Below are 13,432 nucleotides of genomic sequence, written 5' to 3' on the forward strand. Positions count from 1 at the left end.
CCGCCTCTGGAGCGGCAGCTGACGCAAGCCCCGGGGGCGCGCGCGGACGTGACGCCTGGACACGTGTGCGGCCGCCCAGGCGCGCGGGGACTGGCAGAGCCACCCTGCGCGGGCCGCGGGCTCCGCCCGGCTCCAGCTGGCAGCGCAGGGGCCGCCCCGCGCCGGCGCCTCGGCTCGCAGCCGCCCGGCCCTGCCAGTGAGCACGCCGCGCGCCGCGCGGGCCGCCCCCCGGGAAGGCGTCGCCGAGCTTCTGGCCACACCCCGGGGAGCCACGCCGACGCACCCGCGGCTCGGACCAGAAGGGCAGCTGGAGGCCGAGCGGGGGCGTGGTGGGGGGCGGGGGTGCGACAGGTCGCAGTCGGGAGGGCCTTTGCTCGCGACCGGGTCGCCGAGTGCGAGGAAGCGCGCCACGCGGCAGCCGGGCCTGGGTGCGGAACGCGTTAGAGCCGGACGCTCTGGACGCGAGCCGAGCCCGGGGCGCGGGCTGCTGCCGGCGCGGGACCCGTTCTGGGCGGGCGGGGCGACGCCGGCCGCTCCGGGTCCTCCCGCGGGCGGGCGGAGGCGGAGGCCGCTCCTGAACGCCGGCCTGGCCAGGGCTTCCGTGAACCGTGCGCCGGACGCGCGTGGCGGGCGGGGGCGGGGCCCACGGGCCGCGGGCGGCAGGAGAGGTCGCGGACCCCGGGAGGCCGGAGCCAGGGGGGCCCGGGGCCGGGGCCGAGCCTCCCGCCAAGCGCGCTGCGGCCCCGCGGTAGGCCCGGCCCGAGCCCGAGGCTTGGAGCGAGGGCTAGCGTTCGCCCCGCGCGCCGCGCGGAGGCGCTGGCGAGGCCGCGAGCCGGGGCCCACGTGCTCCTGGGAGTGCACTGCTCCGCTGAAGTCGCCAGTCGGAAAACTTGCGGGAGCCAGCGGCACTGAGACCGGGGAGGGGGCTTCCTGGCTGGGAATGCATTTCTTTGTAGGAGAGACAAAGGTGAGGAGCGACCGTCAGCAGGGCTGGGTTGGAAGTGTGCCCTTCGTTGCCATCTGGGTGACTTTGGGCACGTTCTTCAGCTTCTCCGGGCCTTATTTTCTCATCTGTAAGTGAGCATTAAATGAGCTTTATACTTGTCAGGCTCTTAGAAACTCACCTAAGGTTGTTTAAACGTTAACTGGTAAGAAAATAGTAGTCAACATTTAATATTAGTTGACATCAGTGAATAGCATCTGACCGTGAATCAGCTGTTAGAGCCCAGAAGAAATAAAGTTCAATCTTATAAAAGATCTAGAAAGATTTCATGCATGGAATTGGTGGAATTTGAGCTAAAACTTGAAAAAATAGTGTAGATGTCACTTAATCACCCAGTAAAAGTTTCCTGAGTGTTTATTATGTGCCAGCTACTGTTCAGGCTGAGAATGGTTCTCTTTCAGTTTACCTTCTTAGCGAGGAAGGAGGCCACCAACGTCATGGGAGGGAATTTCCCATGTGTGGGGGAAGCGGGGGTGGGAAGAGCCCAGCGGGGCCCAAGCTCACTGAGGGTGCGGGGCAGGCGGCCTAACCCTTGGGAGGGTAGTGGTGTGTGCCAGCGCATGGGCAGCTTCAACTGCTGCACACACGTGTACCTCAGTGATCCAGGCAACCCCTGTGGGCTTTTAGAAGCTGTTACACAGCTGAACTTGAACTTTTGGATGGATGTGGTGGGAAAGGTAAAATAACAGTAGCTAAGGTTTGTTGAGCATGCAGTGTGGGGACACAGATGCTGTCCAGTGTTTTGCAACCATTCTGCATGTGGATCCTATTGCGGTATTTCTGGTGGTTGAGGAAAGGGAGGCATAGGAAGCCGAGAAGGAAGGACTGCTCCAGAACCTTCCTCAGCGCTGGCCCTTCCAGTTAGGCCCGGCTCCTGCTCCAGGCCTTGAGGTTAGCACATGGGACAGTCAGAAAACAGCCACTCAGTCTGTAACACGACAAGTAAATTCTGTAAAACGACAAGTAAATTCTTTCCTTAGCTGGTCTTGAGAGAAAAAGTAAATCATGTTCTACTTATTCCATGTTCACCTTTTTATGAGAACATAATAGCAATGACAGAAAAGTGTCACTTGTAGTTTCACTTTTATTGGAGAAAATGTGACATTTTCCACTCAATTCAAAACCCGGCAGTGGGAGTTTGGACTGGCGTGGTCTTTCCCTCCACCTCTGCTCCAGGGCAGGTGCCCCCTCCCCTGGGTGTATCGACTCTGTTGGGGAAGTGGGGTCCCCACCCTTGCCTGCTGACATGAGCTTTCAGCGTCCAGCTGGATAGGCCCTGGGCATTCAAGGAGCAATTTGGTTTTGCCAGGAGTGTGTTGAAATAAAGAACAGGAAGAACGATTCTCTGCAGAGAGAGTTTGGTTTATTTTTCTAAAAATACAGCTAACCCATGCACTCTTACCCTGGCAGATGCCTCCTCTGGTTCAGAGAAACTCCTTGCTTCCTCTTTCAGATTATTGCAGTGCTGATCAAGTTGAGTGGGGAAATGAGAAAACAAAAGCAAAACAATCTGGGCTGTGGGAGGCAGCAGGCAAGAGAAGGGTGGACAGGCTGCTGGCTGAGCCCTGCCAGTGACCTTCCCAGCCTGCCAGGCTGGCCTTTCCAGTCCTCCCTGGGGTGAATGACTCAGAAAGGTGGCCTTTGCACACGAGCATTGTGAGCTAAGCTCCTCTACCAGGAGGGTGGTCACCTCAGCCCCTCTCAGTGGGCGTTCGTGTGTGCTGACTTGAGTTGTTTGGTGGTTTATTTGCCCCTGGTACTGCCGCTGTTTCTGGGCCTTTGTTTAATGTGTGAGTTCGTGGTCAGGGGGAGGGGAGTCCACCTTTTGTAATCTCCTGATTCATGATTCATTTCCCACATCTGCTCAATAAGAGGTTAACCTCTGTCTTCCTCCCACTGAGCCGTGGATTGCAATAGGTCAAGCAGGTCACCTTAACCCATCTCTGCTCTGTGCTCAGCTTTGAAACCGGGGCATACTGAGTAATCCTTTCTTTCCTTACAGTATCAAGGTGAGTCTTGTGGAAGAACTCACAGGTGAGTGCCTCACTGCACCTAAGTCACCAAGCCCAGTGGGAAGCGCCCCAGCTTGGCAGGCCAGCTCTTGCCCTTCTTTCTGTGACTTACAAATTGTGTGGTTTTGCAAATTGGGCAACTTCTGCAGTTAGGCAAATGGTCTGCGTTTGCAGACCAAAATGTGCTTGGCTTTTTCTGTTTAGGCATAGAGATGACTCAGGGATGTATTGGAGCTTGGACATTTCTGATAAGGGGGGAGCTTACGGGAAATTTGGAGGTGACTCTGAGGTCCCCTGGTAACTGCCATAGCTGTTTAAGGTGCTTTTATCTTGACAGAGTGCTTCTGTTTCTGGGGTAACTTCACATGCTCAAATTTCTTTTGAATAATTGTGGGTCGTTTAATTCAAGCACTTGTTGGATGATCCCTTGAACTTGGCGCTGTGGCTGCAAGCAGCAGGCCCTTGTGTTTGCACTGTTTTCCAGCCACCCTAAGCTCATGCTTCCTTGGGGCTCACCCTCTGCCAGATGCTGTAGTCAACGCACTTTACATATTTTAGTTTTTTAGATCCTCATGCTGTCTTTTATGTGGTCAGTGTTGCAGACGAAGTTGAGCTGCACTTGTAGTAAGTAGCCACTACGGGGGCTCCAGGTACTGCCCCTTCCCTTTTGTGGGGGCTGATCTTACTTTCCATTAGTAGGATATGGCCAACACGGTAACATGTCACTTCTGTGATTAGGTTACAAGAGACTGTGGTTTCTGTCTTTCTCTCTGCCCTGTCTTTGTCTCGGCTTGAGCTGCTGTAACAAAACAGGAACTGAGTGGCACGCACAGTAGATATTTGTTTCTCACAGTCCTGAAGTTCAAGATCAAGGTCACGCAGATTCCGTGTCCGGTGAGGCCTTGGTTCCCAGTCAGCAGCCCTCAGGTTGTTCTCGCGGGGTGTGAGGGAAGCACACCCTCTGGAGTCTTGCAAGGACCTGACCGTTCGTGAGGTCTGCACCCTCCTGACCTCACCTGACCCTCACCCCACGCGCCTGCTCCTTGCGATCTCATCAGGGGTGGAGTTCAACACATGAACGTGGGCATCTGGCCCGTGGTACAAATGACCCAGGAGGAGGCGGGAAGCAGACCTGGATCAGCAAGCTCTTCTTTATTCAGCAGCGGAGTCCATGGTCCAACGCTGACGTGGCTCATTTTCCGGGCGGCAATGGTGATGGGCTAGCGAAGGGTCTGAGTTTTATAGGGTTTACTTAGGGTGGGACCTCACTGTATTGGCCAGCTGACCCATTAGGGTGGGATCAGGTGCTAGTTGGGCAACCAGACGGGCGGGAAGAGCGGCAGATGGGGAGATGGCCTGGGACTTCCCTGTCCTTCAGTGCTCTCAGGGTCTTCTTTGTGGTGAAGCCAGCCACCGTGTTGGGTTAGCTCTATGAAAATGCCTATGTGGCAGGAACTGGAGCCCTGTCCACTGCTGGCAAGGACCCCAGGCCTGCTAGGGTGACGCCGCAAGGGATTCCACCGCAGCTGAGCCTGCAGGAAGTGCAGCGCTGGGTGACACTTGGTTGCACCCTTAACTGGTGACTCAGCTGAGCCAGCGCAGAAGCTTGGGGTCAGGACTGTTGCTTCAAACCACCAGCTTCTGGGGTAGTGTGTTAGGTAGCAACAGGAAACAATACACTGCTCAACCACAGAGCTCGAATGTAAGGAAATGTAAAGAAACGCAAAGAATAGGTCCTCTGTGTCTTCTCTCTTAAATGATTTTATTGTAATACTGCTTAAATACACAGAATAATCTAGGAACACAATCTTTTGTGGTCATTGTTGCATATAGCTATCAAAAACCAGAATGCTAACACCACCAGAATTCATGTTCTTATTTCTATTTGATTTAAATTCATACCTTCAAAATGTTAATTAGATGTGATAGATCATGTGATCAAATGAAATCATTTAGTTTGGAAATGACCTCAGTGTCCATCCACAGAAAAACAAACCATGTAAAGCCCTCCTATAGAATCCTCCGCAATCCGAAAAAGTTCTCCAAAAAGTGGGGAAGGGCCCGACCGCAGCCTGCAAACAGAATGATCCTGATTATGTCAAAAGAACTCGCTCAACAAAATGTCTGTTTCTTTATCCGTGTGTTTAAAAGGGTGTAGGAAGTTCTAGAAGACAGTGAACTGATGACAGTGATTGCCATGCATGCGTACACACCCGTGTGTGTGTGTGTGTGTGTGTGTGTGTGTGTGTGTGTGTGAGGTGGGGGGAGAGAGGGAGAGGAGATGGAGGAGTTTTTGCTTCTGTTTTCAGTACTTCTGGAGTTTCCTATTTTCTTTTTCCTTCTTATGCAATGAGAATTTTTTCATGTGCTTTGTACATTATTAAAAAAACAAAAAGGTGTTTTCCTTGCCTTTCTGGGGTTACTTTGGTGCTGGGTTTGTTTAGGCCTTGGGTTGATGTCCACACTGTCATGGCCTGGACCCGGGTTCCAGCCGGCTCTTTGGGTGACTTAGGAGGTGACTTGCTGAATTGGTATCTTAATAGGAGTAACTCAACAAGCAGAATCTGGAGACCCTGCAGGGAAGGAAATTGCCAGGCTAGAGGGCTGGGGGCTTCCTGGGTTGAGCAGGAGTTGGCTCCTGGGGCAGGGGTGAGCATGGAGCTTGAGCCAGGGCGTGACTGTTGGTCAGCTGAGCAAGTGCAAAGACTTGTTCAGCCAAGAGTCACGTTTCAAGGCCAAGGATCAAACCAAACCAGGCACGGCTGCTTAGGCAGTTGGCACGCCCGAGGGGCAGTCATGGTGAGGATGCCAACCTTCCCAGTGCCCGCTGCCCTGCATATCAGACACCCTTGAAGCCCGTGGGTTCATCCCGGTCAGCGCCCTGTGAGGACGCCCGGCCGTCCACTTCCCAGGTCAGTGAAGGAAGGCTCCTGGAGGGGCAGCACCGTGCTGCCGCCTCACGGCAGGGTGGACAGACCCAATCCCGAAGGACCTGCCCTTGACCACTTGGCTATCCTGCCAGATTACTTTTTGAAAATCGAACGCAATGTTGTTACAGAGCTGGGGCCTTGCAAGAAACTGGGCGGCGCCAAGACCCCCCCCTGCAAACCCTGATTCCTGCGATCAAGGCAGAGAGACTTCAGCCGTGTTGCCCAGAGTAACAGGAATGCGTTTGAGTTTATAGAAGGGATAGGAGAGGGGACGGGGGACACTCTCGAGGGAGAGAGTGGGTCCTCTCAGAGAGAAGAGGGACGGTGTGCCTCTCCTGCGCTCGTTTTGTTGGGGATCCCAGGGAAGTTTCCAGAGGGTCCAGCCCAGGTCACCTCTTGAATTTTGACTGACACCTGGACAGCAGGGTGACATCAGACTTTCAAGTCCCCACCGCCATGGCAACTCTCGGTCACCTTGGCCCATGCTGACTGGTTCTAATTGGGTTCCTAACCGTACATTCTTGCAGATTTTATGGTGAGGAGGGCTGTCCTCATCTCCCAGAGTTTCAGGATCTGGTCACAAAAGTCCTCCTTCGGGGTAACTTGGGTCGCTCTTACCGACATTATCTCAGGCCTGCATCTCCTACAGTGAACAGTGGCTTGCTGAGGAACGTGGCGTCCTGTCCATCGAGGCCAGGCAGGGCTGCAGGTAAGTTGCTTCCTGGACAGAACGCCTGGGGGGTCAGCACTGTGCACCCCTTGATAGAATGATTCCCTTGAGCTGTGTTCCAGCATCCTCACCTGTCCACCCCTGAACAATGTCCTGATGCATCACAGAGTCGGGAAAAGAGGAGGGTGGGAGTTAGCACTTCCCAGACTGAGTGAGGAGCCAGACCAGGTCTTGAACCCAGAGCCGGGTTGTGACCCAAGGGGTGAGGACCACCACCCAGATCGAGGGGACTGGGTGAAGGGCAGGAGCCCTGGACTTGGGCCCTCCGTGGGCGTCCTCTCCTCTCTCCTCGGCACCAGCTTGGACCTGCCTGGCTGTCCTCCCCTCTGGAACCTGCTCCTGAGGTGGAGTTGCTGGTCGGGTTTCTCTGCAGGACTGCTTGTTCTCAGAACTCCGTCCTCACCAGGCAAGCAGCACGCGCCTTCCGAGAGAATCCAAGAAGGCCGAGGGAGAGCGCATCTCCCTCTCCTCCAGCCGCCCAGATGGCTGCTTCCACGGCAGCCCAGCCCGACACAGAATGCGTTCCGCGGGGAAGTAGCTAATTGACATGACCTTGAGGCCTCAAATAACACATTCCTCTCCTTCCACATCAATTTCATCCGATTAAAAATCCAATAGCGAGCTGTCATTGAGTCTGAGAGAAGAGTTGGTAACGGAAGGGAGACTCTAACTCCATAATGGGAAGTGGGCGACTTTAAAAATTGGTTTCTCCAGCTCTGTGCTGCGGAAACTCAGAGAAGGTGTGAGGCCCGTGCAGGTGCCGCCCCCGTGCACCCAGCTCCCCAGGTGCTCCGCTCCAGCCTGGCGCTGCCTCAGTCGCCTCCTACACACCTGGCACTCCCCACGGTCCCTGGCGCCCCTGCCAGGGCCCCGCACAGGTCTCCCGGGCTCTGCTGCCCCTCCTCACGGCCTGCCTTTCACCCACTCAAGAGCCCAGACAGGTAACTGGCAAATGAGCGCTGGAGGCCGCGTGCTGCAGGTGGAAGGTGCTCTGCTCCTTCTGAAACTCATGCCCTTCCTGGCTTGAAGAATCACCGGTGCCCAATCCGTGACACTCGAGTGCTTTAGGGACAGTGGCGCAGTGTTTGCCCTCCTTCCAGGTGCTCCGAACCACCTCTTGGAGGCTTACGGTACCTAAGGCGATGATTGGTCTGCAAACAGTCGTTCTGCCACGTTGGTTGGGGAATATTGACTAGAAACATCAGTGCATATTCAGCACCAAAGCAATTTGGTTTCCTGACACTCCCCATCTGTGGGTGCAGGGCCCCTGGAGCTACGCGAGTCCCGCTGAGTCGCTGAGCAGCGGGGCGAGGCCAGGCAGCGGTGGTGGTTGGCCAAGCCTGAGTGTCCTCTGCGTGCCCGGCCTTGGTTGGGCCTGTTCCATGTCCTTTTGATTGCAGAAGGTGGGTCTCGTTTCAGACTCACTCAGGAGGCCTCAGGAGGGAACGAGGAAAGGCAGAGCCAGCGGGAATGGGAGCCCGGAGTCAGGAGTGGGAAACGCCAGTGGGCAGGCCGCTCGTGCGCGCCAGGCCTCTCGGGAAGAGTCAGCTCGGGTCTTCCTCCTCTGCGGACCGGCCCTCGCCGCCTCCGGAGCACAGGGTTAAGAAGCAGGCTCTGCAGCTTTGGAGTCCTCGCCCTCTATTCCGGCTCCTTCTCCCGGATCTGATTCAGGCCCCGGCTCAGGAGAGAATCTGCTTGGCCAGCCTGGGTCGGGCGGCCCCCCAGGCCCAGCAGCTGAGGCCGGCGGGCAGACGCAGCTCCGGAGGTTTTCTGTCGTGTGTTGCGAGGAGAGACATGACCCGGGCCCATGGGGGAAGTTGGGTGGCGAGCTGGGGTCGTGATGGAAGCACCCATCTTGACTATAAGGAAGCAGCTGCTTTGAGTCCTGCAGGGAATGGTATTTCAGATGCCAGTGGGAGGACCCCAGGTCCTAGAGGAGCGAGTGAAGGCAGCGACGACCGTCCTCAGGGTGCGTTCAAGGTCCAGGTGTGGGAGCTGAGGACAGACGGGTGGCACGGTGAGACCCTTCCTCAGATGGAGCCAACATAAACAAACAGGCTCAGAGGCGACCCCGTCGGGACAGGCGTCGGTGGTCCAAGTGGAGGCGGGTGTGTGGGAGGCTGTGGGCAGGGCTGATCTGTCCTCTCCAGGGCTTTACCACCTGGGCACATTCCGTGGCCTCCGAATCCCAGGCCCGCATTTGGAAGATGGCGGTCGTAGGGGAGCTGTGGGTCTCATCTGCACAGCATTCGCTCCCACCGTGGAGGAACGCTCCCCAGAGTCAGTTCTGGGAACCACCAAATGGTTTGGGCAAGGCCGACTCACCTCCCTGCTTGGGATTGGAGACGTGACCCTGGCAGGGACACCTTCTTATCACTTCCCTCAAGACTCATTACTTACGTCTGTCGGGAATGGCGTAGGTCACACACAGACATGTGACATATTGGTGTGGGCGGGACTCCTTCACATCTGTGTGCTTTGTGTACTGCGTGAGTTGTCGGACTGTACAAAGCTGCCCACCAGAGCCGTCAGGGAAGGGGAATGACCCCACCAGGTCAATAGGAGATAATACCACCACACAAAAGGGTCTGCTGAGAGTAACGTTAATACAGAGGCAATAGGAGAGGAGAGTGACGTACATGCATCATGGGAGGTCCTTGATCCAGCCATACCTGAAGCTACGTTACCTCTGGAATTTATCAGCTGTGCTACTAATAATTGTTTAGAGACAGTCCTCCATGTCTGCCTCTTGCTCCTGTTCATATTGCTGAGTATGACAAGAACAAAAGGTCCCAACCACTCTATTGGGTCATTTCCTACAGTTATGTTTTCATTGAGCAGCTGGGAGGGAGGAGGTGATGTCTCCCTCTAGGACAGCCCCTCCAAGATGAGACAATGCCTCCCTCATCGCTTGCTAGAAACATGATGGATGGTTTCACAAGCTCAGTGTTCCTCAGTCACATCGCAGACCTACTATGTGTAGACCATCCATCTGAGTCATATTATGTTACCCCAAAGGACTTGGGACCAGGGCAGCCAAGGGAAGTGTGCCCGTGCTCACGCTGCCTATTGGGCCTTGAGTGCTAAGTCCTTGGTCTCTGATGCAGAAGTCTCGTGTCCTCTGCCAGCCTCCGTGGAATGGGGCTGACTTAGCTTATGAGTACCGTGAAAGTCCACGCCACAATCCTGCCCCCTCTGGGTCTTAGGCCAGAAGGGCTGGAGGTTCTTTTGCTCCTAAGAGATGAGTTCTAACAAGTTGTCTCCCTCTTCCCTGAGATGATATGTGTGGAAACTCCTCATCTACTCTGGTTCCCTAGTATGTGTGGCCTTGCAGTAGATTGTTTTATTAAACAGCTCTATTGAGGTTGGATTGACACATTGAAAATGTACCATTTGACAGGTTTTGGCATTGATACATATCCACGAGTGAAACTTCGCCACGATCAATAAACAACGTGGAAAAAAGATCATAAACAGAGATAGATTGCTTTTTATCATACTTATCCTTAAGTATTCAAACAAACTGCAGCAGAGAACAGGGCGCCTCCCACGTGCCCACTGCCCACGTCACCGACACACAGGCCTCTCATCTGTCTCTTTCTGACTTTTCCAACTTCACTGGAATATTTTAAAGGAAATTCCAGATATGATTTTCCTGCATATAAATTCTTCAGCCTTTAGTGGATGAGGACTTTTAGCTTTAATATAACCACAGTTGTATTAAACAAAATCAACGATGATTTTTGAATATCATCCTCCAAGACAGTCTCTGGTATCAAGTCGCTCCCCTTGACGACAAAAGTGCCTTCGGTCTGTTTTCCCCAGTCGAGGGCCACCGTCCAGGCTGCGGAAGCCGCCGTCAGGGGCCCGTCACAAACCCTGAGCTGGTCAGCGGGGCCCTTGGTGGAGCGGGCTTCCCTGTCTCAGAGTCCCGCCCGGCTAGGAGCTAGGTCTGGCACTGTGCTGTCCCCGGGGTAGCCACAGCCACAACCGCCGCGGGCCGATCTGGGTCAGAAAGTGCAAAAGCGTGAAGGACACACCAGATTCGAAGACACCGCATGAAACAGCGTGGACTGCTTCATCAATGTTGCTAACACTGGTCCTATATGCTAAAATGGCACTCGGGATACATCGTTAGATCAAATCTGCTCTGAAGTCAACGCGCTGATTTTGCCTCTTGCCGCGGGAGGGTTTGCACTGGGGCAGAGGCTCTCTCAGGTTCGGATTCAGGACCTCCTCTGGCATGGGCGCTGCCCGGGCACAGGGGCACCCTGGGCCTGGCATCCTGTCGGCAGGCGTGCGGGGCCCAGCTGCGGTGTGCAGGCTGCTGGCTGGCGAGGAGAGAGAAGCTGGGCCGCGGGAGCCAGCTCTGCATGTCCCGCTGAGCGTGGCAAGCAGGGAACACCCCCCGCAAGGCGTGACAGGAGCACAGGGGGCCCTCCCTCCTCAGGGCTGAGGCCAACGGCTTCGCACTGCAGGACACACTGGACTTTTAGGTGAGGTGCTAACACAAGCACCTGCTTCCTGACGGCATCTGCTTAGAGCAAAGCCCCGTTTCCTTGAACGTCCCCAAGCCAGCCCTGAAGCCCACGTCCTGTAAGCTTTTCCCAACACCCCCCACCACCGTGGGCCCGGGGCTCCCTTTGGTTTGCACCCTCCCTGGTTGCAAGGAGAGTGGACACAGGTTCATTGGAGCTCAGGGCTCTCTGGAGTGTCATGGTGGGCCCAGACAGCACTGAAACCTCATCTTCCCCTCAGAACGCTGGCTGGGAGGACTTGTAAGTGGGGGTGCAGCTTACTGCACTTAAGTGAGCAGCTATTTATGACCATTGTGAAACTGGACTTATCAGTCCAAACGGTTACCAGAGCCTTTCCACGAGTAGACCCAGCTCGCTTGGCCAGTGGAGTAGCTGGCTGGGAACGCCACAAAAAGGCGTGTCCACCCGCTGGCTTACAGAGTCCTCTGATGCTGGACTCCCGGGGTGGAGGTGGTGGCCCGGGCTGGTTCCTCCCCTAGCTGTCCTCCTCTTTCTCGGTTTTAGTTGCTTCACCCTGGTCTCTGTCTCGTGTTCCCATGATGTCCTCCCTGGGTCTGTGTTTCCAAATCCCCCTTTTGTAAGGACACCAGTCACACTGGATTGGGGGCCACCCTAGTGATGCCATTTTAACCTGATGACTTCTGGGAAGAGCCTATTTCCACACAAGGTCACATTGGGAGGCCCGGGGGTTAAGATTCAGCACGGGAATTGGGGCAGGCACAGTGCAATCTGTAATAGTCATTCACAGCTTCCAGAGTCTGGTGGGTGTCCTAGCCACCAGCTTTACAGGTAAGTGACACCGGATGCCTCCCGACAGGTCTCACTGCAACTGGTTTACATTCAGAGATTTTCACCCGATTCTACACAACACACACATTCATTAAAGACGCATGCGTGGTACACAGGTTCAGGAACAGCTCATAGAACCTGTCCAGCCTCCCTGCAGGGCCCCAAGTCCAGCTGTGGAAGGGATCAGCTGGGTCCCACACCCCAGCTTCCAGCAGGGTTCAGTTAACCCTGTGCAGGGATCAGCTGGCCAGAATCTTCTGAAGTCAGGGCTGGACGCAGGAGCACTGCTGATTTGGCTGTGGTGCCGTCCTGTCGGGCAGAGAGGAAGGGTTCCCAGTGGTGAGGGGCCATCCCTCCAGGACGCACGCTGAGCTCCAGAGCCTCTCCAGGCCGTCCATTTGCAGTACCCATTAGGTTAATCCACCAGTGGCTGATTCTACCAAGGAAGGCCCATTCACAGCATTATCATAATTAGCCACGCTTCTGGTGTTGATTGACGGTGGCTTAGCCTGCGATAGTCCTCTGGTGGGTGGCACTGTGATGAGATGTTAGCTGTGAATTCTTGATTAGGGCAACCAACTGTCCCTAGGGTGTGGATCAGGATTAACAGACACACATATTTGTATCACACCAGCAGAGCTGAAGTGTCCAGAAGTAAATTACAGAGGACACAGCCACGCTGCTCCCATTGCAGAGAGTGCCTGGGGGGAGGAAATGGACGGAAGCTCACGGAGTGTAGACCAGGGGCTGGGGGTCAGGGGCGCTGCTGGGCTCTGTGTGACCTGGTGCAAATCGTCTTGGTTTTGGGTTTCAAGAGCTTCATCTATGAAATTTTAGGCCTGTGTAAATGATCATTAATTTCCTTCCAGCATTTATTCTACAATTCAATTCAATAACGAATATATCCACATCTATAAAATCACATAATGCAGACTAGACACGCGGCGTTAGGAAAGCGAGACTGGATCCGCTGAGGACTGTGGGGAAGTAGGCAAAAGCAGTCGTCAGTGAGCCATTTCACTGGGTGACCTTGTGCCTGTGCATGTGTGTGCTGTGTGCGTGTACTTTATTATGTGTACACGTGTAGGTAGGCACGCCACCGACCAGTGTAGATCAAAGCCAGCCCTGGTCCCTGGAGGCCAAGTGTGGAGATATAGGTATTATCGAAGGCAACTTTGTGACTGTAGAATCTGATCGTGAGGAGGCAGGATGCTGGTCTTGTTGGCCGTAGGTGATGAGTGTCTGGAGGGCAGACTGCGTGCCGGCTTCCAGTTCAAAGCAGCCACAAGCAGCCACGTGTCCTACCAGGGAAGTCTGTGCCCTCCCCCGAGACTTCTATTGAAAGGGCTGTTTGCAGGAATGAAGTCGGAACAGAGATGGCACGTTCTTTGATGTTCAGAAAGCAAAAGGAAGAACGTGCTGATTTCGAA

At 54.9% G+C, this 13,432-nt stretch overlaps 1 protein-coding gene across 1 annotated transcript in view; it reads right to left on the reverse strand.

The window, feature by feature from the left end:
* Positions 1-13,432, reverse strand: part of LOC124992800 (histone deacetylase 3-like) — a 64,547-nt gene that overhangs the window by 220 nt on the left and 50,895 nt on the right. The window contains 1 exon segment of the mRNA XM_047564049.1: positions 104-889. Within this exon segment, the coding sequence (XP_047420005.1) occupies positions 104-889 (786 nt within the window).

The sequence above is a fragment of the Sciurus carolinensis genome, chromosome 9 (genome assembly GCF_902686445.1).
Source record: "Sciurus carolinensis chromosome 9, mSciCar1.2, whole genome shotgun sequence".
Taxonomy (NCBI): Eukaryota; Metazoa; Chordata; class Mammalia; order Rodentia; family Sciuridae; genus Sciurus; species Sciurus carolinensis.